Source organism: Zalophus californianus, chromosome 2 (genome assembly GCF_009762305.2).
Source record: "Zalophus californianus isolate mZalCal1 chromosome 2, mZalCal1.pri.v2, whole genome shotgun sequence".
NCBI classification, from domain to species: domain Eukaryota; kingdom Metazoa; phylum Chordata; class Mammalia; order Carnivora; family Otariidae; genus Zalophus; species Zalophus californianus.
This window is the reverse complement of record NC_045596.1, coordinates 116,519,638-116,547,185: the sequence shown is the minus strand read 5'-3', so window position 1 is coordinate 116,547,185 and position 27,548 is coordinate 116,519,638. Positions and strand designations below refer to the sequence as shown.

The window sequence follows — 27,548 nt, the reverse complement described above, 5'->3', positions numbered from 1 at the left end:
ATGCACTAGCCTGATCACATATGATCATATTCTGATTTTTTTTGTTTTGTTCTGTTTTTGTTTTTATCTTTTTCTTTTTTTTTCTTTCTTTTTTCTTTCTTTCCCTTTCTTTTCCCCTGGTTTCAGGTCTTTTCTGATTTCTATAGAGTATATTTGCTGGGGACGTTGTTAACCTGTTAGCATTTTGTTCTCTCATTCATCTATTCTCCTCTGGACAAAATGACAAGACGAAAAAAATCACCTCAGTAAAAAGAACAAGGGGTAGTACCGTCTGCCAGGGACCTACTCAATACGGACATTACTACGATGTTGGACCTAGCGTTCAGAATCATGACTTTAAAGATACTAGCTGGGCTTGAAAAAAGCGTGGAAGTTATTAGAGAAACCCTTTCTGGAGAAATAAAGGAACTAAAATCTAACCAAGTCGAAATCAAAAAGGCTATTGATGAGGTGCAATCAAAAATGGGGGCACTAATTGCTAGGATAAATGAGGCAGAAGAGAGAACCAGCGATATAGAAGACCAAAAGATGGAAAAAAAAGAGGCTGAGAAAAAGAGAGATAAACAACTACAGGACCACGAGGGTAGAATTCGAGAGATAAGTGATACGATAAGACGAAACAACATTAGAATAATTGGGATCCCAGAAGAAGAAGAAAGAGAGAGAGGGGCAGAAGGTATGTTGGAGCAAATAATAGCAGAGAACTTCCCTAATGTGGGGAAGGAAACAGGCATCAAAATCCAGGAGGCACAGAGGACCCCTCTCAAAATCAATAAAAATAGGTCAACACCCCAACATCTAATAGTAAAACTTACGAGTCTCAGAGACAAAGAGAAAATCCTGAAAGCAGCTCGGGAGAAGAGATATGTAACCTACAATGGTAGAAACATTAGATTGGCAACAGACCTACCCACAGAGACCTGGCAGGCCAGAAAGGACTGGCAAGATATCTTCAGAGCACTAAACGAGAAAAATATGCAGCCAAGAATACTATATCCAGCTAGGCTGTCATTGAAAATAGAAGGAGAGATCAAAACCTTCCAGGACAAACAAAAACTAAAGGAATTTGCAAACACGAAACCAGCCCTACGAGAAATATTGAAAGGGGTCCTCTGAGCAAAGAGAGAGCCTAAAAGCAGCATAGATCAGAAAGGAACACAGACAATATACAGTAACAGTCACCTTACAGGCAATACAATGGCACTAAATTCATACCTTTCAATAGTTACCCTGAATGTAAATGGGCTAAATGCCCCAATCAAAAGACACAGGCTATCAGACTGGATTAAAAAACAAGACCCATCGATATGCTGTCTGCAAGAGACTCATTTTAGACCCAAAGACACCCCCAGATTCAAAGTGAAGGGGTGGAAAGCCATTTACCATGCTAATGGACACCAAAAGAAAGCTGGGGTGGCAATCCTTATATCAGACAAATTAGATTTTAAAGCAAAGACCGTAATAAGAGATGAAGAAGGACACTATATTCTACTTAAAGGGTCTATCCAATAAGAAAATCTAACAATTGTAAATATCTATGCCCCTAACATGGGAGCAGCCAATTATAAAAGGCAATTAATAACAAAAGCAAAGAAACACATTGACAACAATACAATAATAGTGGGGGACTTTAACACCCCCCTGACTGAAATGGACAGATCATCTAAGCAAAAGATCAACAAGGAAATAAAGACTTTAAATGAAACACTGGACCAAAAGGACTTCACAGACATATTCAGAACATTCCATCCCAAGGCAACGGAATACACATTCTTCTCTAGTGCCCATGGAACGTTCTCCAGAACTGATCACATCCTAGGTCACAAATCAGGTCTCAACCGGTACCAAAAGATTGGGATTATTCCCTGCACATTTTCAGACCACAGTGCTTTGAAACTAGAACTCAATCACAAGAGGAAAGTCGGAAAGAACTCAAATACATGGAGGCTAAAGAGCATCCTACTAAGGAATGAATGGGTCAAACAGGAAATTAAAGATGAATTTAAAAAATTCATGGAAACCAATGAAAATGAAAACACAATTGTTCAAAATCTTTGGGATACAGCAAAGGCAGTCCTGAGAGGAAAGTATATAGCAATACAAGCCTTTCTCAAGAAACAAGAAAGGTCTCAAATACACAACCTAACCCTACATCTAAAGGAGCTAGAGAAAAAACAGCAAATAAAGCCTAAACCCAGCAGGAGAAGAGAAATAATAAAGATCAGAGCACAGATCAATGAAATAGAAACCAAAAGAACAGTAGAATAGATCAACAAAACTAGGAGCTGGTTCTTTGAAAGAATTAACAAGATTGATAAACCCCTGGCCAGACTTATCAAAAAGAAAAGAGAAATGACCCAAATCAACAAAATCATGAATGAAAGAGGAGAGATCACAACAAACACCAAAGAAATACAAACAATTATAAGAACATATTATGAGCAACTCTATGCCAGCAAATTAGATAACCTGGGAGAAATGGGTGCATTCCTAGAGATGTATCAACTACCAAAATTGAACCAGGAAGAAATAGAAAACCTAAACAGACCTATAACCACTACGGAAATTGAAGCAGTCATCAAAAATCTCCCAACAAACAAAAGCCCAGGACCAGATGGCTTCGCAGGGGAATTCTACCAAACATTTCAAGAATTAATACCTATTCTCCTGAAACTGGTCCAAAAAATAGAAATGGAAGGAAAACTTCCAAACTCATTTTATGAGGCCACCATTACCTTGATCCCAAAACCAGACAAAGACCCCATCAAAAAGGAGAATTACAGACCAATATCCTTGATGAACATGGAGGCAAAAATTCTCACCAAAATACTAGCCAATAGGATCCAACAGTACATTAAAAGGATTAGTCACCATGACCAAGTGGGATTTATTCCTGGGCTGCAAGGCTGGTTCAACATCCGCAAATCAATCAGCGTGATACAATACATTAACAAAAGAAAGAACAAGAATCATATGATCCTCTCAATAGATGCAGAAAAAGCATTTGACAAAGGACAGCATCCTTTCTTGATCAAAACTCTTCAGAGTATAGGGATAGAGGGTACATACCTCAATATAATAAAAGCCATCTATGAAAAACCTACAGCAAATACCATTCTCAATGGGGAAAAGCTGAGAGTTTATCCCCTAAGGTCAGGAACGCGGCAGGGATGTCCACTCTCACCACTGCTATTCAACATAGTATTAGAAGTGCTAGCCACAGCAATCAGACAACAAAAAGAAATCAAAGGCATCCAAATCGGCAAAGAGGAAGTCAAACTCTCTCTCTCTTTGCAGATGATATGATACTGTATGTGGAAAACCCAAAAGACTCCTCCCCAAAACTGCTAGAACTCATACAGGAATTCAGTAAAGTAGCAGGATATAAAATCAATGCACAGAAATCAGTGGCATTCCTACACACCAACAACAAGACAGAAGAGAGACAAATCAAGGAGTCGATCCCATTTACAATTGCACCCAAAACCATAAGATACCTAGGAATAAATTTAACCAAAGAGGCAAAGGATCTGTACTCAGAAAACTATAAAATACTCATGAAAGAAATTGAAGAAGACACAAAGAAATGGAAAAACGTTTCATGCTCATGGATTGGAAGAACAAACATTGTGAAGATGTCAATGCTACCTAGAGCAATCTACACATTCAATGCAATCCCCATCAAAATACCATCCACTTTTTTCAAAGAAATGGAACAAATAATCCTAAAATTTGTATGGAACCAGAAGAGACCCCAAATAGCCAGAGGAATATTGAAAAAGAAAAGCAAAGCTGGCGGCATCACAACTCCAGGCTTCCAGCTCTATTACAAAGCTGTCATCATCGAGACGGTATGGTACTGGCACAAAAACAGACGCATAGATCAGTGGAACAGAATAGAGAGCCCAGAAATGGACCCTCAACTCTATGGTCAACTCATCTTTGACAAAGCAGGAAAGAATGTCCAATGGAAAAAAGACAGTCTCTTCAACAAATGGTGCTGGGAAAATTGGACAGCCACATGCAGAAGAATGAAACTGGACCATTTCCTTACACCACACACAAAAATAGACTCCAAATGGTTGAAAGACCTAAACGTGAGACAGGAGTCCATCAAAATCCTAAAGGAGAACACAGGTAGCAACCTCTTCGACCTCAGCCGCAGCAACTTCTTCCTAGAAACATCGCCCAAGGCAAGGGAAGCAAGGGCAAAAATGAACTATTAGGATTTCATCAAGATAAAAAGCTTTTGCACAGCAAAAGAAACAGTCCACAAAACCAAAAGGCAACCGACAGAATGGGAGAAAATATTTGCAAATGACATATCAGATAAAGGGCTAGTATCCAAAATCTATAAAGAACTTACCAAACTCAACACCCAAAGAACAAATCATCCAATCAGGAAATGGGCAGAAGACATGAACAGACATTTTTCCAAAGAAGACATCCAAATGGCCAACAGACACATGAAAAAGTGCTCAACATCGCTCGGCATCAGGGAAATCCAAATCAAAACCTCAATGAGATACCACCTCACACCAGTCAGAATGGCTAAAATTAACAAGTCAGGAAACGACAGATGTTGGCGGGGATGCAGAAAAGGGGAACCCTCCTACACTGCTGGTGGGAATGCAAGCTGGTGCGGCCACTCTGGAAAACAGTATGGAGGTTCCTCAAACAGTTGAAAATAGAGCTACCATACGATCCAGCAATTGCACTACTGGGTATTTACCCCAAAGATACAAACGTAGGGATCCGAAGGGGTACGTGCATCCCAATGTTTATAGCAGCAATGTCCACAATAGCCAAACTGTGGAAAGAGCCAAGATGCCCATCGACAGATGAATGGATAAAGAAGAAGTGGTATATATACACAATGGAATATTATGCAGCCATCAAAAGGAATGAGATCTTGCCATTTGCAACGACGTGGATGGAACTGGAGGGTGTTATGCTGAGTGAAATAAGTCCATCAGAGAAAGACATGTATCATATGACCTCACTGATATGAGGAATTCTTAATCTCAGGAAACAAACTGAGTGTTGCTGGAGTGGTGTGGGGGTGGGAGGGATGAGGTGGCTGGGTGATAGACATTGGGGAGGGTATATGCTACGGTGAGCGCTGTGAATTGTGCAAGACTGTTGAATCACAGATCTGTACTTCTGCAACAAATAGTGCAATATATGTTAAGAAAAAAAAAAGAAGTTAGCAGGAGGGGAAGAATGAGGGGGAGTAAGTCAGAGGGGGAGACGAACCAGGAGAGATGATGGACTCTGAAAAATAAACTGAGGTTTCTAGAGGGGAGGAGGGTGGGGGGATGGGTTAGCCTGGTGATGGGTATTAAAGAGGGCACCTTCTGCGTGGAGCACTGGGTGTTATGCACAAACAATGAATCATGGAACACTACATCAAAAAAAAAAAAAAAGAAGAACCCAAAAGCCAACTGAGTGACTCCTACAGTGGAGGCAAGACTTTTAAGACTTCTGCTTGAAGGCTGGCCCCCAAAACCCCTAGCTCTGGAAGCTAATGGGGCTTGCATCCACAGGACTTGGGGGAGGACTCTAGCAGGACAGTGGCAGGATCCCTCATCCCTCTCTTCAAGGGCTTGCCAGCAGGGCCTGTGTCCCTGTGGGCCTCCCCTGGGGCTCCGGGAAGTGACCCAGAAGACAGGGGGAGGGGGTGCTGAGGTCCTGAGTCAGCAGGGGTGCTTAGAAGCCATTGAGATTCAGGCAAGGGTGCGTCTCTAAGTGCATTTGTGCTCCCTGTGGGTGGGCGGAGCCTAGAGCGTTTGGGCAGTTCTGCTGTCCCTCTGTCCCTTGTAGACAGTCACTGTTGGTCCCACCCTGGCCTCAGCTCTTAGTGGTGCTCATTATCCTTTGCTCCTAGCCCCACTTTTGCTCACCTGCCTTAAGCCCTAGTCCCTCTGAAAGGAGGCTCTGTCCCTGTCTTAGTATCATGTCTCAGAGATGGAAAATCATCTCTGACGGCCAGCCCTGGGGCCTGGCTATTTGCAGATGGTCTTCTCTCTAGTTGCCTGCTGAGAATACCAGGTATTGCTTGGTCTTGACATACCTTGCATCCCATTCTACCTGTGCAGTAGGTCCCCTTCCCGCCACCCCCCGCCACCCCCCAGCATGCGACCATGTCTTTCTGCCACCACAGTTAAGTGGTTCATGCTTGGACGTGTCCCAAGACAGCTTGTTCACAGCGAGTTGTCCACAAACGCTGTTTAACTCAAGGGGACCAAACTCGGAAAATGTGTTCTTAACAATCCTACTGGTGACTAATTACAGTTACACTGACAAGAAAACTAAAATGAAAATCATTTCTGGTCTCTTTTGGACACGAAAGCAGGTATCTTCTGTTCCCCTACGACAGGTGATCCTCAGGCAAAGTCTCCAAATGCACCAGGAAACAGTCTTCCAAATGGAAGCGGCTGCGCCCATTTTCCTTCACATGGAAGAGAGGGGGTAGCTGATTATGGCCACTGATGGACTGTCCCCTTTCCTGCATGCCCACACTGAGGGAAACGTGTCTGTCTACTCTTCCCCCACAGAGCCCTCTGTGCTCAGTAATCCTGTGCTCTTTTGATATTTAAGTTCCCCATAAAATGATTAGGGGAGAAGCTTTTCCTTTGTTATAGGCAGATGTCACCATATGCCTCAAAGTCTACCCAGGGACAATAACAGGAAGAGTCTGTTAGAAAGACAGTAGGGTGACCAATCTTCCTAGTTTGCCCCAGACTGAACATGGGACTTTGAATTTTATAACCAGGACAGTCCCAGATACATTATCTCGGTTTGTCCTAGGGTTTCCTGGGACACAGAACTTTGAGTAGGAAAGCCTTAGGCAACCCAGAAAGAGCTGGTCACCAGAAAGGATGGCCTGAAGGAGCCTATGGAGATTGACTCGTTAAAGCTGCTGAAATCCCTCAGGTTTCATCCCCAACGCCAATGGAGCCTGGCTGTGGGGCCCCGGACTCATGGCCACCGCAGAGTCCCACTTGGACCCAAGGGCCGGCAGTAGTGAGGGCAGTCCCGAACTAAGTACTGTCTGACCCTGTCTCAGCATGAACTGTGTTGCTCAGTTCACCTCATTTTGGAAAAAAGAATCAAACTGTGGCCTGACAGCCAAACGGGGCAGTTCCTAAAAACACTGGTCTCCAAATTTTGCTGATTGTATAGTTCTCATGGTTGCATAACCCCATTAAAAACAAACAAACATATGTCCTCCTATATGTAGCAGAGGTAGCTAGCTGGCCTCAAAAGTTTGTGCTGTGCAGTAGGGGCCCAGCCAGGGATTAGATTCTGGGCCGTCCTGGATTTGGGCGGGGCCATTTCCTGCCAATGGAAAGAGAAAGTAAAATATGTCACTTCTGAGCCAAATGGTTAAGAAGCGGGTGTGCCAAGCTCCCTTCCCCCACACACTGGTTGAGCAGAGAGAGCTCTGAGGATGTGGATGGGGACAGACCCCTTAGATGGATGGAGCATTGGCCTCTAAATGGCCATGTGGAAGGCCACTCCACCAGGAACCCCCATATGGGACCCTACGTGACCAGGATATAAACTTCCATCGTGTTAAACCACTGGGAATATAGGGTTGATCCGTTAGCACAGCTCATAGAATCAACTGGAAAAGAGTATCATCTACATGATAAAACACACACAAAATAGATATTAAAGAATGAGATTTTAAGAGCAAATATAAATAGAAGCTCCCAAATTTCCTCGCCCTCACAGCAGATTACTTAGTGCACCCTCAGCATGGACGCGTCACTTGGAAGAACTCTGCCCTTAAACTCTTCTGAACAGCTCTGCTATTTGGTAGATTTCTAATAAAAGCACAACAGGAGACTATGTATGACACTCTTGTTCATAGAAAATGTGAACCAGGTACCCAAGGGGAAAACCTGATTAGGTAGAATACCTTTCTAGCAGTAGAACATGTTTAAGAAATAAAAACAGACAAGGCCACTTAAAGGAAGCTTCTTAGGAGGTTTTCCTCTTTTGAGTTTTTGTTTGCTCTTTTTTCTTTATCCTTCTGTTCGGGTGACTCATTCGGAAGCAGTGGCCTGCCCACCGCCATGAGCGGCTTGCTCTATTAGCAGATGACCCAGCCTCAGTCTGCTGGCTTTTGACCCTCGAAAGTCTTTTCGATTATTACACTGGTTGAGGGTCAGAGCAACAGGTTAATATGCTCAGCAAAGGTTCACGGATGAAAGGTGCTGGAGCTAATCTTTCTATATAGATTCTTAACTATCTGAATTGCTCCTTGTCGAGCAACCCTTGTGTGGGAACACCAGAGGGCAGCTGCCACCATTGGTAGGAGGGCAGGATCGAACCCCCATTCAGGAGTGCTGCTGCTAAGCACCAGGATGAGCAGATAAGAGAGTGAGGCTCGCAGCTCGTCCACATTCCTGCTGCTTCTCGTCCCCCCACCACCTGAGACTCGGCCAGCTTGGGTGACAGAGCTATTTGGTGGTGGCATGGACTGACTGTTTGGTGAGCCTCAAAATTCATATGTTGAAGGCTTAACCTCCAGTGTGGCCGTATGTGGAGTAAGAAAGTAATTAAGGTTAAATGGGGTCAGAAGGGTGGGACCCTGATCTAATGGGATTGGTGTCCTTATAAGAAGAGACACCAGAGAGCTCTTCGACACCCCCCAGACTCACTCTGCCCAGCCCCTTCTCTGTCCTTGCGTGCACACACCAAGGAAACGCCAAGGGAGGAGATGGCAAGAAGGCAGCCAACTGCAATCGAAAAGAAGAGAGCTCTCACCAGAAATCCAAGCAGCCAGAACCTTGAACTTAGATCAAGATCTTGATCTTCTGGTCTCCAGAAGTGTGAGAAAACAAATGTCTGTTGTTTAAGCCACCCGGTGTGTGGTATTTTGTTCCAGCAGCCCGAGCTGACTTAATACAGATGGTTTGCGGAGGAGGTTGCTGCAGTTTGAAGAGCTCATCGTTCAGAGTCATTCTCTCACCCCGGGGACCCCTAGCCCTTTCTAACTCAGTGGATAAGTACACCTTAGGCTTTCAGCTAATATCATATCTAAGATGGGTGCTCTTATAAGAAAAATGGGGCTATGTTTACTGTCTCTTTTTAACTTATTTGTACTTACTACAAAAATAGGTGGTCCACATTACTTATAATCCCAGTGTTGCACAATACCTGAAAACTTTTCTTTGTGAATTTTCCTTTCTCCATAGTTTCTAGACATACATTAGAGCCACTAGTTTTAATCTCTAAATTTCACGATCTGAATTCAAAGTAACTACAAAAAGTAAGTGAAACAGCAAAAACAAAAAATTTACAGCTATAGCAGCATAAGAAGAGAGTAATATTTCTAAAGAACGCCCAGATTCACGACGACTGGGTTTACTTGTGACAGGCTAATTCTGGAACAGGAACTGAATAATTCAGTATCAAGCAAATAGAGGTGCATTCAAAGAACTAAGCGAGAGGAAATTCTTCTATCCTACCCAGCACTAATGAAAACATTGTTGGGACACTACATATATTCTAGGCTTCAGGTTTAGAAATAATACGAAAAATCTTAGTCTAAAGAGAACAACCAAAATTTTTTAATGATTGGGGGAAAAAAGCTGAAGAATTATTACTACCTAGCCTCAAAATACAGAGATGAAAGATACTTAATAACGGTCCCCAACTGTGTGAAAAAGAGGGGGTCATTAGCGGCTATTCTTCTCTTCTGGTGAGAATAGAATCAGAGGGAATGTACTTAAATTGCAACAAGATCAAGGTATTACTTGGATCTACTTTTTAGATTTATAAAAGCCTTCAATCTAAAGGGATCAAGGTACTCAAATTAGACTAGATAAAATTTCCTAAGCTTAACAAGAACATGAAGGAATGGCCCTTGTTGAAACTACAGTTGCTTTGTTCACAAGTTTAAAAATGGATTCTGGCAAAAGACTGCAAAACTCTAGAGAAGTCCTCTCTAAGGCCCTCTCTATAGGAAGGAAAGAGGAACTGAATGGGGAAGAGGCCCTGAGCTGGTAATATGGGTAAACTGGGTCCCACAATAATCACCTCTGCTTGGCAAATGAATATCCAACCTGAGGTGAGCTCGAGACAGGAAATAGGTTACTTCCGTGGTGGTCAGAGGGACCTCAAAGTGATTGTTAGGAGATGTCAGTTTCCACTTAGAGATAGGATTAGTCCTAACACCAGGCCTCTCGGCCATACTGAGGACAAAGCAGAAGGAAAAAAGAGTAGGGGAAAAGACAGCATTTCTGATCTAGCCACGATCATGAGACCTTCAAGAGAGGCTGAAGGACTCAATGCTTTGGTTCAGGAGAGCCAGCAAAGAAAGTGCATTTCCTCTCAGGGATTTGCAGAGCTCAAGAGAGCCTACCCTTGAAGACAATAGCCAAGTAGGCTTTGGAATGACCTGGTTATCCCAGGGGATCCCGCCCTAACTACCTCAGATAAAATCAAAATGGCTTCACTAGCAAAGAATTCAATCTGATTTGGCCTGATTTACCTAAACCTTATAGTCTAAGCCAAGATTTGGTCTGGTGCTATGGAACTTCTAAGAAGAAATTCAGGGAAGTGAATAGGCCATCCCCACACACCCTTCAGAGAGAACCCAGGACAACTACTACTATGTTCTTAAGGGTATTTGATGACTCCTCACTCCCTCTGCCCTAATTATTGGCCATTATTTTTTAACCCCTCTTCATTCTGCTATGATTAATCAAATAGAACAAACAAAACACTTCTAACAAGGAAATTAGGTGTGTATACTTTTTTTTATAAACAAAAACTTAAGAGATATATTTCCCAAAATGGTGTCCAGCTATAGAAGAGAAGAGACAGGGGGTGCCTGGGTGGCTCAGTCAGTTAAGTGTCCGACTCTTGGTTTCAGCTCAGGTCATGATCTCAGGGTTGTGAGATTGAGCCCCGAGACGGGCTCTGTGCTCAGCAGGGAGTCTGCTTGGGATTCTTTCCCCCTCCCTCCTCTTCTCCGCCTGCTTCTCCTCTTCCTCACTTCCACCCCCGCTCGCTCTCTCTCTCTCTCAAATAAATATATAAATCTTAAAAAAAGAGAGAGAGAGAGCAATAACTTGAAAGAAATCAAATTTGTGGAAAGTATAAGAACAAACAGAACCAGAAGCAGCCCAAAGATTGAGCATGCCAGAAGCCCAACACCCCCCAACAGAAAGTTCTTAGATGACAGAAGACAAGGTAGGAAGATGTGGAATTTCCTTCCGTGATGACTTGTATAAATAGTACAGTGTCTCCCAAACTTCAAGTATTAATATATCACTGTCAAAATTTTAGCATCACCATATAACACTATTTTTCTATAAATCAACTATATTTTTTTTTTACTTAATTTAGGGAGAATGAAATTTTATGAGTAGAAAAAGAATATCACTTTCTAAATAAAGTATAAAAATAAATCCCATGAGAACAAAATTTACCAAGTTCTCATTAGATGCTGTTGATTGCTGAAGGCTCGGAGCATGAGACCCTCCCTCTGTCGAATAGGAGAATGGATGTTCAAGAGGTGTTGAGAACACATCACGAGGACTCCGTGCTAAACATGACAGACTGAACCCATGCTTATTTCTTCTCCCTCCTGAAACCTCACTGAAATGCCAGTAAAGGAAAAAAATAGATATAAAGTCATCGAGAACAAAGAGAGTGGGAGCAGACACAGCAGTGGAAGAGATGTTAGCAAATTTCTGTGGAAGGACAGCACTCAGGGGAACAGGAGATGAGCTGACAGAGTGCGGACAGATGAAGGCTCAGTGCCTACAGAAGGAAGGACCAATGAAGACTAAGATCCTGCTCATCCCAGAACCCCAAGAGGCTCAGGAACTAGGGACTCCGGGTACCTTTGAGGCCAAAGGCTGAAAGGGAAGAACTGGTTGACAGACTATAATAAGGAGTGCTTTAGCTCCCCTCCACCTCCGAGCCCCATCCCTGCTTCCCTATCCCAGGAGATGGGAGGTCTGTTGTCTAAACCCAAACCAGAGAGTCGCAAGGGGGGTTCAGAAATAATGGAGGGTAGGGATAAAATTCTGTACTGAAAACTGTGCACACCTGCATACGTGTAGTGGAAGAACCTTCCTTCCTTCACCCACCACACTTTCAGGTTTCTAGAAGTGAGACCTATTATACACATCCTCCTCCCTCACCCTATTCTTGCCTGTCCCCACAGGGGGCTTAAGGGTTTTCTCTAGAGAAACCAAATGGTCCCAGAAAGATAACCTACAGATACTGACATCTGGGGCTGTCCAAAAAAAAAAAAAAGCTGCTGCTGATCAATCACCCTTTGGTGAAGCTGCCCACTCGGTAAGCCCCACCCATGCACACAGAGCTTCCAATTCATTTTCTGATACTCTTTATTAAATTGGCACAGATAGCCAATCAAGAACGACTGGCATTTGAGTAAAGCTTCTAAGATCTCCGTTGCTCAGATCCCTTTGCTGGACCCTTGTCTTCTTGACCTCTAAGGCTGATTCAGTCCCTGCTCCTCTTCTCTCCTTTACCTACACCCACTCCCTTAAAGAGTTCTTCCAAAAAAGAGAGATTTCTTCCATTCTTGTGGTTCTAAATCATCTTCGTGTGCCAGTGACTCTTGAATTTATATTTCCAGCTCAGATCTCTCTGCTGAAATGCAGATTCGTATATCCACCTGCCTGCTATCTCTCTACTCAGATGTGTAAACAATGTACTAGGCTGTTTCTGATGCAACAAGAAAGGATCCAAGTAGCTTAGTGAATGACAATGCTTACAGCCTCTCCTTAGCTGTAGCATTAAGTCACATCTCGGACACAACATGTCAAACAGAACCTCCCGGTCTTCCTCCCAGAACTGCTCCTCCTGCTGCCTTCTCTCTTTCTGTTGTCTCTCTCTGTTGCCTCTTGGGATGCTTGGGCCAAATCTTTTAGGTCGTTCTTGACGCTTCTCACACTCCGTATTTATTATGTCAGGAAATTTTCTTGGCTTTATCCTCAAAACATATCCAGAATCTGACCATTTCTCACCATGTCTACTGCTACCTCCCTGGTTCAAGTTAGCCTCCTAACTGAATTTCCTGCTTCTACCAATGCCTCCATGTAGACTGTTCTCAGCAAAGCAGACCACGTGATCCTTTTAAAATATAAGATCGTATTACTCCTCTGCTCAAAACCTAATAATGACTTTCCGTTTCACTCAGAGAAAAGCCAAAGTCCTTACAACGGCTTTTAAGGCCCTACATGATCCACCCACTACCTTTCTGACTTTACCTCCTACCACTTTGTCAGCTCCTTCTCTCAGCCACACTGACTTCCTTGCTAACCCACCAGGCACATTCCCACTGAGGGTCTTTGCACTGGCTAGTCCCTCGGCCTCAAGAGGGTTTCCTCTGCATGTTCACATGGCTAACTCTTTACCTGCTTCAAGCCTTTGCTCAGGTGTCACCTTCTCAGTGGGGTCCACGCTGACCACCCTAAATAGCAACCCACCCCTCTGCCCCCTTACAATGCTCTTCTTTTTCTTAACACTTACCACCTCTTGCATAATATAGTATTTTCTTATAATATTACCTGTTTACTTTCTGTCTTCTTTGACTGTAAGGTAAACTTCAAGAGGGCAAGGATCTTTGTCTAATTTTTTCACTGATAAGCTACTGGAACAGTGCCAGGCATATAGAGGTGCTCAATAGATACTTAATAGGCACATAATAAATAAAAATGAAAGACAGAGGCTAAAATCGACAAATAAGGAACTTGGAAAAAACAGAAATGATACAAAAATTTTTTTTAAAATATTATCATTAAAATCTTCAGATATAAGAGATTAAACTGTATCCATAAAACAAAAAGGGGATAATTTAATAGCAGCAGCAATAACTGAAGAACAAAGAATAAAAATTAATTCTTAGAAATTAAAATTGATATCTGAATTTTTTTTAAAGATTAGTAAACAGAAGTTCAAGAAATTTCCCAGAAAGAACAAAAGTCCAAGAAGATGAAAAACCAAAGATAAAAGAAAACTAGATGACCCATCCAGAGGTCAACATAAAACTAATATAGGTTTTAAGAATAAAAGAACAGGGGCACCTGGGTGGCTCAGTCATTAAGCATCTGCCTTCGGCGCAGGTCATGATCCCAGGGTCCTGGGATCGAGTTCCACATCGGGCTCCCTGCTCAGCGAGAAGCCTGCTTCTCCCTCTCCTTCTTCCCCTGCTTTGTGTTCCCTCTCTCGCTGTGTGTGTCTCTCTCTCTGTCAAATAAATAAATAAAATCTTTAAATAAATAAAAAAACAAATAAATAAAAAGAATAAAGGAACAGAGAAAATGAAGAAGAGGAAATTTGGGGAAAAAGACATTTTAAAAAAATTCTAGAACAGAAAGACATGCGTTTTCAGGCTATAAAGAAGCCTTATCTAGGGTTCAGCATAGTGAAGTCAAATGCCTCTAAGCAAGCACAGCACCAGAACATCTTAGGACACTGGGATGAGGGGAAGATCCTAAAGCCTCCACAGTTTCCAAACAAAGAACCAGGAATTAGAATGGCACAGAACATCATGACAGTATCAGTGGAAACTGGAAAATAATAAAGGAATATTTTCAAAATTCTAAGGGTAAGGATTTTTAACATAGAAATGCATGCCTAACCAAGCCGTCAATCAACTGTGAGGCAGAATAAAGGCATATTTAGAAAAGTAAAGTCTCAAAATTTGACCAACTATTCATCCTCTCTCAGGAAACTTCTGCAGGGTATGTTCCACCAAAATGAGAGAAAACCAATAAATAGGAAAATAGGAGATCCAGGAAAACAGGTAATCCAAATTAGGAGGATATGAGGAAAATTCCTGGGATAATGACAGAAAGTCCACAATGACAGCATGTAGCAGGTTTAAAAAGCCTCCTCCAGACTGGAGCAGAAAGATTGAGGACTCAAGCAGAAATGATCCAAGAAAAAACACAAATGGTATTGCTAGATTAATGTATTTGAATGTATTAAGAGAAGATTTCCAGTTAAAGATTTGAGGATGAAACTAAGCAAACAAAGAGGCAATCATTAACCCCAGATAAAACAAAAAATTTCACAAGAAGGAGATGAAATCACAGTATACTATTTGACTCAGCTTTGAACATTACTTAGTTAATTACAATAATATAAACATTGGTATTGGTTTAACTCAATAAAGTGATATAACTGTACTGGAAGGTGGAAGTAAGGAAATGAGGAAGTGGAGAGACATGAAATTTTTTCTTCCTTAAAAGGAAGCTAATTGATAATGTCTAAAATTTGTGAATCAATAAATAGCAGTGAAAGCATAATGTTTAGAAATATGGAAGTAAATACCAAAAGTAGTAGTCAGAAGGGTGCCAATGGTTGTCTCTGGGGTTGGATTGGCAGTAAGGAGAGTTATTTGTTGCTTTCAAGCTTGTAACCTCACTTTATTTTCAGACCACACATGTGTATTACTCTGATAAAAATAAATATTGAAGTGTGGGACAGACTGGCATCAAACCAATGTTTTCCACTTGACATAATCATAAAGATTCAAAGACAACTGGAATGGAAATGAGTTTCTCATCATGTTGTTCAGCATTACTGAAAATCGTATCTTGGGCACAAAGTTTCAGTCAAGTAAGAGATCAAGTTCTGGAGATCTGCTGTACAACACGGTACCTCTACGAACAATAATGTTTTATACATTTAAACTTTTTAAGAGGATATATCTCATGTTACATGTTCTTACCACAATAAAATTTTGTTGAAAAAAACATGTTTAGGCACCTCTTAAAATTATCTCTTCTATTAACATCCCACACTTTCAAGCCTGGGGAATAGTCTGTGCAATTCTTGTTGAAACAAAGAGATGGACAAGAGAACAATGCTGTCAGTTCAAGGATCATGACTTGCCCAAAGTGATTCAAGATGTAATAAAAATCTGAATAATCCAATCATCATTAAGGAAATCAAATTCCATAGTTTAAAATTTTTTCCATAAGGAAAACATCAGTTCAGATAATTTTACAGGCAAATTCTAACAGCTTTGAAGGAACACACTCTCCCAGTCTTATTAAAATTCTCTGAGAAAATAATTCTCTAACTCATTCCATGAGACTAGTATAATCTTGATATAAAAGTGAGACAAAGATCATAGAAGAAAGGAAAATTACAGGCCCACATCACTCATGACATAGATGAAAAATCCCCAAGTATTATTAAAAGAACTAAGTGACATATAAATGGTGACACATGCAATGTTTCTAAAAGCACTTATTTTGGGAATGAAATCTAAAGGGAGCCCTAGCATCTGCAGCAGCCAAATTCATGGTGTTTATGGTGGAACATTCTGTGTGCATCTGAAAAGACAAGATGATCAAAATCACTACAAGTATGTGTGAAATGGAAAGCTTTCTCATTCTTACAGGTTTGGGGTTTTAGGAAATGGTTCATGGGCAGAGGGTAAAACTGACCCACCTCTGTTCCACGTGGAAAGGAAAAATAAAGATAGAAAATTGATGTCGTAGCTAGTCCAGCTGGAGGCTATCGAACTCTCAGGGTACTCAAGGGGCTCTTTAACCAAACTGCCATGCTTAGAGATGTATAGCAGTCTTTCTTAAGATCCCAGGCTTTTCTGTAAATGTACCCTCTAGGTGGGTAGAGACTCCATGTACTAGATGCTTCAAGCTTCAAGGATCATGAAAAGGGGTTTGGCTGTGAAGCATGGTTTGTTCCAGTGAGATACCTTCTCTGTACCTCTTTCCCCTGATCAGAATTCTCTATATGTGCTAGGCCCGGATCCCAGAAGGGTGGGGGAAGCATTACTTACTGTGCACGAAATATTCTTTCAAACTCTGGTGACCCAGAGACCGCTGGGGGTGTGACTTTGTATTTTAATCTCGCCTTTCCTACATGCAAAGCAAAATAACCTGCAAGTATATGGAGGGATTAACGATTAAAATGTGGCACATCACTAATGATTAGAAAAACACAAATTTAAATCATAATTAGATACAACTATGTACCTATTAAAATGTATAAAATTAAAAAGACAGATCATATCAATTTAAAAAGAGAGGTAAGCCTCAGCCAGAATTCTCATACACTCTGGGGGGAACATAAAATGGTACCATCATTTTGGAAAACCATTTGGAATGGATTTTTTTAGTTAGACATACATAGACCATATAGCCAATCACTCCACTCCTAGTTATTTCCCTGAAATTAAATCATATGTCCATACAAAAACTTGTACACAAATGTTCATAGCAGCTTTATTCATAATAGCCAAAAATTAGGAACAACTCTGCAATTGTTACTTTTATTGCGTCAACTACGCTAGACCATGGTGCCCAGCTGTTTGGTCAAACACCAGTCTTGTTGTTTCTGTGAAAATATTTTTTGGATGTGATTAACATTTATATCAGTAAACTCTAAGTAAAGCAGATTATCCTCCTTATGTGGGTGGGCCTCATCCAATCAGCTGAAGGCCTGAAGAGAAAAGACTAACGTTCCCCAAAGAGAAAGGCATTCTGCCTCCACACTACCTTCAGGCTCCATACTGCAACACCAATTCTTGCTGGAATTTCCAGCCTTTAGCCCGCCCTGCAAATTTCAGAGTTGCCAGCCCCCACGATGGCATGAACCAATTTTTTAAAATAAATGCCTCTGTGTGTGTGTGTGTGTGTGTGTGTGTGTGTGTGTGTGTTGTATTGGTTCTGCTTCTCTGGAGAACCCTAACATAAATGTTGGTCAACAAGCTAATGGATAAACAAATTGTATATGTGGTATATCCGTATAATAGAATACTATTTGACAGTAAAAAGGAATGAACAATTGACACATAAAACAACATGGATGAACCTCAAACATATTATGCTGAATGACAGAAGCAAGATCAGAAGAGAATAGTCCTGTATAGTTTCACTTATATAAAATTCTCAAAAATGCAAATGAATCCATAGTGACATAAAACAGATCAGTGGCTACCTAGAGAGGACAAGAGCCAGGAGGGAGGGTCACAAGAAAACTTTTGGGAACGATGCCTCCCTGCCTGACTCACTTTCCCTACTATGAAATGATTATGACTTTGTTCTCCTTCCTTGGCCACATTTGTTGCATTCGATCATCTAAGCCCAATGCCAGAGTCACTTACATCTGATGACCAGCCCTGTAAAGCTCACTGGCTTCCAGACCCATGCTTCCTCCTTGGTCAGATGTTCTCACCTCCTATCTTTATCACCCTCTTTCTGCCTCATAATTAACTCTGGGGTCTTTGCCTTCCCTTTAGATTATTTCTTCTGGTTTCATTTCCTTACCAGTTCTCTCCAACACAATTCTGGTCTCACTTGTTTTAGTACCTACATATCCATTTCCTACTTGCTCATGTTTCAAAACTAGTTTCCTTTAGCGCACCACGTTCCTGGCTTGTGTGACAGTCTTAGGCGTGATGCATTTCCTCCTGAGAGCCGATACTATCTCCCCTCTGACAAGTCAGTAAATAGTGAGCCTGGTTTAAGTAAGGGCTCGCACAGAGGCCTCTTCCCTACCCCTGACTTCCTCTCTGCTACAAATAAACCGTTGCTCAGGATTTAAACGCTGTAGCTGAACATCTAAAGTATAAATGCTTAGCTGGAGTCTCTCATTCAAACCGCAGTGCCACCCTGAAGCCAGACAGAGCAGGGTGAAGATCCGGAAAATGTGGGACTGAGCACTGTTTCCAGCCCTGGCTAAATCCTCACGAGGCAGCACGATTCTGGGGAGGGGAGATGAGTCATGCGCCCTGCTGGAGCCAAAAAGGAGATTATGTCTGCAGAGGGGAAATACGGAGGCCATTCTGTACCCTGCTGCTACCATGGCCACACGGCCTTGGAGAAAACACTTGGTAAGGCTTCTTGCTTCCATCTGTAAGATGGAAACAATGAAAGATGTGTGCTCCTTGATTTACACGTGGTAAATGGTGCAAGAACCGAGCTTCGAAATGAAGCTGTATGTGAAAGCCTCCTGGCTGTGCGTAACACCTGGCCGCACCTGTCTGCAGCAGCAGCAACCTTGAGCAAGGAGCTTCTGGCAACGGCAGGGGTGTCTGAATTCTCCCCCCACCCCCAGCCCACCCCCAGCCCCGGGAAGAAGGATTCAGTTGGGCCATCGTCTCCCAGGGGAGAAGCCCCTTTCTGTGCTTCCAGGTCAGGGGCCTTAGAGAGACCGTGGCGACCGCTGGGATCACATGAGGAGGGTGGAAAGGCTGGTTTACCTTTTCTGGACGGCACTATTTTATTTCCCTCCCTACCAGTCGCCTAAAAACTACTTGGGAATACTCTCCTTTTGCTATGCCTGTCTCTCCTCTTTTCTTCACTTTCTCCGGAGGGATGTATGTATGCTGGGGTGAGTGAATCGAGTGAATCGAGACACTCCCTCCCCCTGCCCCAGCCATAACTCAGCTTCTTGACTATGTGGCTGCCTCTCAGTCCTGCGGAAACTTCTTTCTGTGCGGGAGCAGCAGAGGATGGGGACTGACCATGCTAAGCGCCAACCCCAGGCCAGGCACCCTGGTGGGCATTTCTCACCCAGTGTCCTGCTTAATGCTCTTTGATAAGGACATTGAAGGACAGAATATCCTGGCCAGGGGCACCCAGCTGCTAAGTGGCTGAGCTGGACAGATAGGAGACTGTCTGTCTTCAAACCCTGACCTGCTTCTACCATGGTTCATGGTGTCCCTTCTCCATAAACACCACACTTTTGCAGAAGCAGCAAATTCTGGTCCTTAATGTCAACTCAACAGTTCTGTCTTCTCCTTCTCTCTTTCTCCCTCTCCCCGACCCAATCAGTAAACGTTCCCTGTCTACCACTGTTAAAAAAGAGCCAACACGGGCGCCTGGGTGGCTCAGACAGTTAAGTGTCTGCCTTCGGCTCAGGTCATGATCCCAGGGTCCTGGGATCGAGTTCCGCATCGGGCTCCCTGCTCCTTGGGAGGCTGCTTCTCTCCTTCTCTCTCCTTCTCTCTCTCTCTCTCTCTCTCTCTCTCCCACCCCATCTCTCATGAATAAATAAATAAAATCTTTAAAAAAAACAAAAAAGAGCCAACAGGCCCAAAACGGAGTTATTTGCATTAAGCTGGTATCACGGAACTGAGACTTAATCCCTCACTTAGTGACGGTTTCAACCTCTCCCAGAAGTGGAATCTTACACCAGCCAATCTGCAATTACCTGGTTAGCACTAGTGAGGCAATCTGCCCGATAGATAAATGCTATCTAAAAAACGTGACCTTTGCCACAAACAACCCCGCTTCTGCCTGTAAGTCTTTCATATTGTACAGTTCTCCAGAGAGCCTTTCTATCTGCTAGATGGGATGCTGCCTGATTCATGACTCGTTGAATAAAGCCAACAAGATCTTTACAACTTAGTTGAATTTTGTTTTCTAACACCACCAAGCACCACGGGCCCAGGCTCCTCTCCTCTCCACACGCGCCCACCTGACCTCTGGCCACAGTGCCCACTGTCCCCTGCACCCACCAGTAAACAGAAGCCTCTCTGTGAGGCTGACAGAGGCGCTGGGGCATCTGTGGCCCCACTCCTGTGCTCCCTGCAAAACCAGGAAGAGGAAACACACAGGGTTGGTATGCTTCCATGGAGGTGTATGTGAATCAGTGGGTCAGCACGGTGGGTGCCCGAGACCCAAGTGCTGCTTTAGTTGGCAATAAACAGCCCGCTCTACTCTAGAATGTGAATCAAACCCCAAAAGGTGTGTCATGGTATCCTATTTTCATAAATACACAAAACAACTGATTAGGCAAGACACTGAAATTGCATGCAGGGTGGGACTTTATCCAAAGCTGTGGTCCCTTCATGCTGTGGCCGTCTGTGCACCCTGGCTCTGCACCCCCTTCCTGGGAGGAGCACACTTAGAAAAATAAAGAAATACGCACGGTTGGTTCCCAGTCTTGCTCCCGTGTCCAGACCCTTTTTCCCATTTAGCATGTTAAGCTGATATCATAGATAAGATGGTAAGAATTGAGCAAATGTGACCCCCCCCAACCCCACCATGGAGCAAATGCTCTTTACATAACCAGGCAATTGAGATACCCAATAATCCTAGTGGGAAGGTTTTAAGGTTTCCAATTCATCACCTAACCTGAAGCTCGTATTTCTGCAGATTTCTTAAAACCTGATCTGATTATTATACCTACCGTAGGCAGTTCATTTTTAAGAAACATTAATTAAAAAGATCAGGGTTGGACGCCTGGGTGGCTCAGATGGTTAAGCATCTGCCTTCGGCTCAGGTCATGATCCCAGAGTCCTGGGATCGAGTCCCACATCGGGCTCCCTGCTCCTTGGGAGCCTGCTTCTCCCTCTGCCTCTCTCTCTCTCCGTCTCTCATGAATAAATAAAAAAATCTTAAAAAAAAAAAAAAAGATCAGGGTTGGGGCGCCTGGGTGGCTCAGTCGTTAAGCGTCTGCCTCGGCTCAGGTCATGATCCCAACTCCTGGGATCGAGCCCCGCACATCGGCTCCCTGCTCCATGGGAAGCCTGCTTCTCCCTCTCCCACTCCCCCTGCGTGTGTTCCCTCTCTCGCTATGTCTCTCTCTGTCAAATAAATAAAATCTTTAAAAAAATAAAATAAAAAAATAAAAGATCAGGGTTCAAGAAATCACAGCCATGGTCTAAAGCAGGTAAGATGTTTCCGTTGGAACACTCCGAATAAGTGTGGATAGACCGCTTCCATCGGGTTAGCTAGTGCTTTTCTAACGCTCATCTGAACTGGGCTGTGGGTTGTAACCACAAACGTGGCAGAATCGCTGGGCTCAGAGAGCCTACCTCGGCCCCTTTTCGAGAATTATTTCCTGGAATGTTCCAAATCTCTGTCTCCAGAGAAAGAGGCGTGGATGACCCAGAGTAGACTATGCCACCAGGATGTAAATATGAAACTCAAAACCAGACCGCCCTCCCCCTGCTACACACACACACACACACACACACACACACACACACACACACACACACACAGCCTGACACTCTTACTTTGTTGACAGGCCGACAGGACTGAGACAGCAGCCAGCAAGATTGAATGCCCAGCCATCTTTCACATGGAACGTTCTGGTTCAGGGAACTATTTGTCGAAATCCAGGGGATGATAACAGGCACTTTCGACTTTGTAATGTTGACCTTCCTTATAAGGTAAACAAAGCGGAGAAGAAAAAAAAAAAGAGGCCGATGCAAACGGCGGGGTGACCTTTGCTCTGGAACAGGAATTGGGAAGGCAGGTCGATCTGGAGCTGCCAGTCACAGATCTTTATCTGGCCGGGTTGCTGCCTCCCGAGCTTGCTGGAAGTCTGTCTCCTCCCCGGCGCTGGGGCCGCGGCTCAGCCTGCGGGATTAGCCAGGCCTCTAGCAGCAACACCAGAAGGTAGACTTTCTTCTCAGCCAATTCGGAACCGACTTCCCCTCCCCCTCTCCCACGGCGCCCCCCCCCCCCCCCCGGACCCTCGGACCCTCGAGTCTCTTCCCCAACTGCAAGGCCCAGCTGAGCCCTTGCTCACTTCTTGTGGGAAAAGAGATGGAAGCATTTACTTAATCCCACTGAGATTTAAGGCTCATTTAAGTGGATTCTAACCAGTAAGTGGCAGAACTTAGATTTGAACCCGAGTCCAGCAGATTCCATTTGTGCGCCGCCCCCCCATATCCTGCTGCCTCCCACTGTCACCTTGACTTTCCCATGGGCATGGTGACCATACATTTAGAAAAATAATAAACTAAAGTGTATGTTCTGAGAAGAAAGAGGGCCCTGGGGGGACAAGTGGAGCAATAGTTTAAGTTGACTTTTTTTTTTTTTAAGATTTTATTTGATAGAAAAAGAGAGCGGGGGAGGAACAGAGAGGGAGGGAGAGGCAGACTCCAAACTTAGTGGGGAGTGGGATGTGGGGCTCAAGGGCCTTGATCCTAGGACCCTGGGATCATGACCTGAGCCAAAGGCAGGCGCTTAACCAGCTGAGCCACCCAGATGCCCCTAAGTTGACTTTTATAAGACACAGCACAACGGGCATCATGCCAGTCTGAGCAATGCCCTACACCACTGGGCCCAGTGCTGACCCCTCCCTGGCTGGGGGCGTCTCTACAGAACCCATTTATCATAGTCCCTCCCCTCTCTCAGCATAACCCTTTTGCTCCTTAAAGATGCAGCGTCCTGCAAAACAAAGTTGGGGCCCCGTTCTCATCTCACCCCCCGGCTCACTTGGAACCCCAGGGCCAGCAGAAGGCCTGTGTGCTTCAGCCTCACCCAGGTTTGCACTTGGGCTCCCTCCCCTGGCGCTCAGTGATGACACAACCTCGCCCCAGATGCTGAGCCTGAAACTCAGTTTGAAAAGACGGGCTAATAAGGGCTGAAGGGACACAGAAGTGCTATAGGGCTGTTATGAGGATTGAATTAGTTAACATTTATCAAGCACTTAGAACAGCACATAGCATCCAAAACTGTGTTCTGGGTTTGTTAAATAAACACACAAAAGGGCTTTATACAAGGGGCCCAGGGCAGGCCACCCCAAGATGGGCCACTTTGGCATGAAGATTCAGTTAAATCCAGGAGATTCAGGAAAAGCTCTTTACCTCCCCCCACTCCACTGCCTAAAAATAATTCAGAGAACCTGCTTCAGGAAGCGAGGTATTGCTATGGATAACTACAGTATGATATGAATTAGGCGTGGTAGACCGAGAAGAACTTAATAAGGCCTGTTTGATCAGAATCCTTTATGTCCCATTTCTGTATGGCCCAGCAAACACTTGTTTACCCAACATTTACCCTTTTTCATTTTCCTGTGAAGTGCATTCCCTCCCTTTGAAGTCCCAGACCTCTATCCCCTTCTCCTTAGTTCAGGATGACATGTATACGTCATTTTGCCTGTTTTTGGAATTTCCACGTCTATGTGGATACCTCGTATGTGCACCATTAAATTTGACTTTCTCCTGTTAATCTGCCTCAAGTCAATTTGATTCTTAGTCCCGCTAGAAAGACCCTTGAGGGGACAGAAAATTCTTGCTCTCCATCAGCATCTAGAAAAGTACTTAGCATATTATGTACCTAATGTTAAAAGATATATTTTAAAAGGTAAAAATCATGCCTCTCATACAGATATAAAATGAAAACACATCAAAGGTTTTATTGAATTCATTGAGAGAACCGAGATGACCTTTTAACTAGTTCAAAGGAGAATTTTAAAAAACCACACATATATGGTGTTAAAAAACAAAAACTAAGCTGAGTACATGTTAAAGACCTTAGTCTTTATTTACTACTCATGCATCCAGCAGACAGGAAGGAGCTCTGAGGAGCTATACGAAATGAAAGACTATTCTAGGCAGAAAGGGGGTGGAACAAGGAAGTTAGACCAGACAAAAAGTAAATTGCTTCTTGCAAGGTTACTTTCCTTTAGGGCATGGCAGGGGTTTATCAGACAGATTACTTAACTAATGCGGATCAGGTGATTCCTGATGGACTAGTTTAAGATGCTGTTTCTCCAAGAGCTGAAACAATCATTAAGTTAAGTCTGTTTGTTGACGTGGGACTTAGCGTAAGTGACTCTATTTGGGGCCGGTTGTCTTGTTTTTAACAATAGGGAATAAGGAATGCTAAAATTAATTTACAAAGAGTTGCAAACCAGCTCTGCTCACAATGCCCTGTTGTCCCTTCAGGTTCCCTCTGCCCTCGTTTGTTTTGAAATCACTGAAGAGGACAGTTATGTAAGAAGGCAGATCCTAGAAGTTCAGGACAGCACGGAAACTTCCTTGTGTATTTGACTGAATGGTTTTGGTCTTCAGTACACGGCAGGGATTCTAAACTGCAAGCCAGCTGCCCTGAACTCGCATCACCAGGTACTAAAATAACCCCCTCAAATGACAGGCCTCAAAGAAGAGGTCTGGGCTGGGCCCTTGGGCACACGGAGGCTCTCACAGGGAGAGGATTGCTCCGAGAAAGAGAAACAGCAGAAGGAAGAGGGGAGCCGGGAACGGGGCCCCTGGCGGATGACCACAACCTTTAGGTGTTGATAGCTCCTGTTTTGAGAAACTCGGGTACATCTGTACTAGGGAACTAGTTTGGAAGACAAAACAAAACAATTCCGGAGTGACCTTCTTTGGTTCCCACTGATTTGTCTTCTTCCCACGTTCCAGACCAATCTTGAGATTCCCTACCCACTTTTCCAAGCCAATCCCAGTCAGTCCCCAAATCCAGATCCTAAGAGAGATTGATACAATTTAAAAAAAAAAAAGTGCTCAAATGCTTTGAAACCCCATGCATTCATGTGTAATCTGCTTTGATAGATATTAAAAGTTGGTAGAATTTTTGCTTCTAGGAAAGTGTAAAACAATGAAGTTTTAAATAATGAAATGTTCATCACCTTCTGTGGTGACAAAACTTCCAGATGATCGTATGGTTGAAATACTGCCAGAGCATGAACAAAAACTAGCAAAAATGTGAGTTTCTCTGTACATTTTCTGGATGGATTGAAGATGAAAAGCATTGCCCCCACAGATCCTTCTGGTAAGTGTCCCATCCCTTACGTTTTTTGTAAGAAAAGAAAAACAAAAGGAGAAGCAGCATATTGGTAATTATAATAAAGTGGGTTTTTTTTTTTAAGATTTTATTTATTTGACAGAGAGAGACACAGCGAGAGAGAGGAATCACAAGCAGGGGCAGAGGGAGAGGGAGAAGCAGGCTTCCCGCCGAGCAGGGAGCCCGATGCGGGGCTCGATCCCAGGACCCTGGGACCATGACCTGAGCCAAAGGCCGACGCTTAACGACTGAGCCACCCAGGCGCCCCAATAAAGTGGTTTTTAAAATATTTGTACTACCTATAGAAACTCAAAAGAATCTATAAGGGTTTCTACAAATGTACCTTATTCATGAGTGTTTGTTACTAAAATGATACTCTGGGTAAGGCAACGCAGGGAGGCCAAGGTCTGGCAACATAAAAACCACTCTGACCCATGTGAAAGATCTGTTTTCATGAAATGCAAACTGTAAATGCAACCATTTCCGTATAGTTGTGGTAATAGATGAAAAGAAATGATATCTTTAACTAGAGGCATGCTCCCTCTCAGACCAATTGCATGCCCCCAAATTCGTCCCTTGCCTTCTCCACTCTATTCCTGGCCCTCAGAAACTGGTAGCTGGTCATCTGGTTTCTGCTAGCACAGTAGCAGACCGCCGCTGCTGCCAAAAGCCCTCGTGGCAGAGAGAGACGGAGAATGCACACCCTTCCCCAGGATGCCCAGGAATAATCAGAGCGATTATGACATCAACAGCCATAATACTCTTCACTGGAGAAGAGACCGTGCAAGGTTCTCCATGTGCCTAGAGTTTATTGTATTATCTTACCGGAAGCCCTGACCAGTTGAAGAATCCTGTAGCAACATTGCACGTGTTTAAACAAAACTCAGATAAACTAGATTTGAAATCATGCCCCAACCTTTGTGGTGTAAAAATGGAGAGAATTGCAGCAAACCCTCAGAGCATATCCTCCCCTTTTAGAAACTGGAGCTCTTTGCTCTGCGTTTCTAGGTATAGACAATGAAGTTTAAGAAGGCCGAGGCATCTTCCCCATTGAAGAGACCTTTGCCCTGGGCCAGACGGGGCACAGGGAGGGTGACAATCGGCTTCCACCAAGCTTCAGACACAAACTGTCTCCTAATACCAGGAATGGTGGGGCATCACCAAGGCTCAAAGGGACAAAGAAGAGCGGAAAAGAAAGGAAAAGAGAGATCAGTTGCCAGTGTAGTAGAGTAAAAAGAGTAAATAGCACAGAAGCGGCCATCTCTGCCACTTTCCCCCACGCCCTCCCGCCCTGGGTGGGCCCAGAAGAGACGAGATCTATTTGTCGAGAAGGCCATTGTACAAGACAACAGATGATCGTAGAATGCTGTTACGATTTCCAAGACCGCAAGGATTTCCCAGAAGAATGGAAACAGAGTGCTTGAATTACTTCAAAATGGCTTTTGACAGTAATAGAAGGTCTCAGCCCGAGTTGTCTTAAGTTTACATAAGGCTTAGGAGAGGATAAAGTAAAGCAGAATCGGGAGACTAGTGAGGAGAATGAGAAATTCTCATTCTCATTCTTGACAACTCCCAGCACATGCAACCTTCCTCTCTCTCACACACACACACATACACACACTCACTCACACAGGTGCACTCACACACACAAACACGTTGCACATTCATACACACACCCATACACACTCCCACACACGTATATGCTCACATACACTAAACACACCCATGCACACATTCAAAACCCACACACTCATACACACCCATGCACATTCACACCCACGCTGGTATATACCCACACACACTAAAAACACCCCCATACACATTCAAAACCCACACACTCATACATACCCATGCACATTCACGTGTGTTACACCCATGTCCCAAGAGAGGATGTGTAAGCAGAATGTTTACACCTCAGAACACATATTCTCATGCAAATAATATAATGGTGGCCATATTTCCAGGTTGCCACACATTAAACAAAATTTTAACCCATAAGGGAGAGACCATATTGCATATTGG

General features: G+C 43.5%; 1 protein-coding gene and 1 long non-coding RNA gene across 7 annotated transcripts in view; one reads left to right on the top strand and one right to left on the bottom strand.

Moving 5' to 3' along the window:
- Positions 1-22,212, bottom strand: part of MGST2 (microsomal glutathione S-transferase 2) — a 30,614-nt gene extending 8,402 nt beyond the window's left edge. For 2 of the 6 annotated variants that reach the window (XM_027598224.2, XM_027598230.2), the window contains exons 1-2: positions 22,004-22,212; positions 16,814-16,913 (exon numbers count right to left, since the gene is read on the bottom strand). In XM_027598224.2, the coding sequence (XP_027454025.1) occupies positions 16,814-16,913; positions 22,004-22,061 (158 nt within the window). In that variant the 5' untranslated portion in view covers positions 22,062-22,212. Of the gene's footprint in view, positions 1-14,081; positions 14,141-16,813; positions 16,914-22,003 lie in introns of those variants that run through there. The other 4 variants (XM_027598229.2, XM_027598226.2, XM_027598227.2 and 1 more) reach the window with 4 other exon arrangements.
- A 64-nt stretch (positions 22,213-22,276) lies between these two features.
- LOC113924418 lies at positions 22,277-25,518 on the top strand. Its single transcript, XR_003520667.1, has 3 exons — positions 22,277-22,388; positions 24,668-24,847; positions 25,396-25,518. It is a non-coding gene; the product is annotated as an uncharacterized LOC113924418 (long non-coding RNA).
- The last annotated feature ends 2,030 nt before the right edge of the window (positions 25,519-27,548 follow it).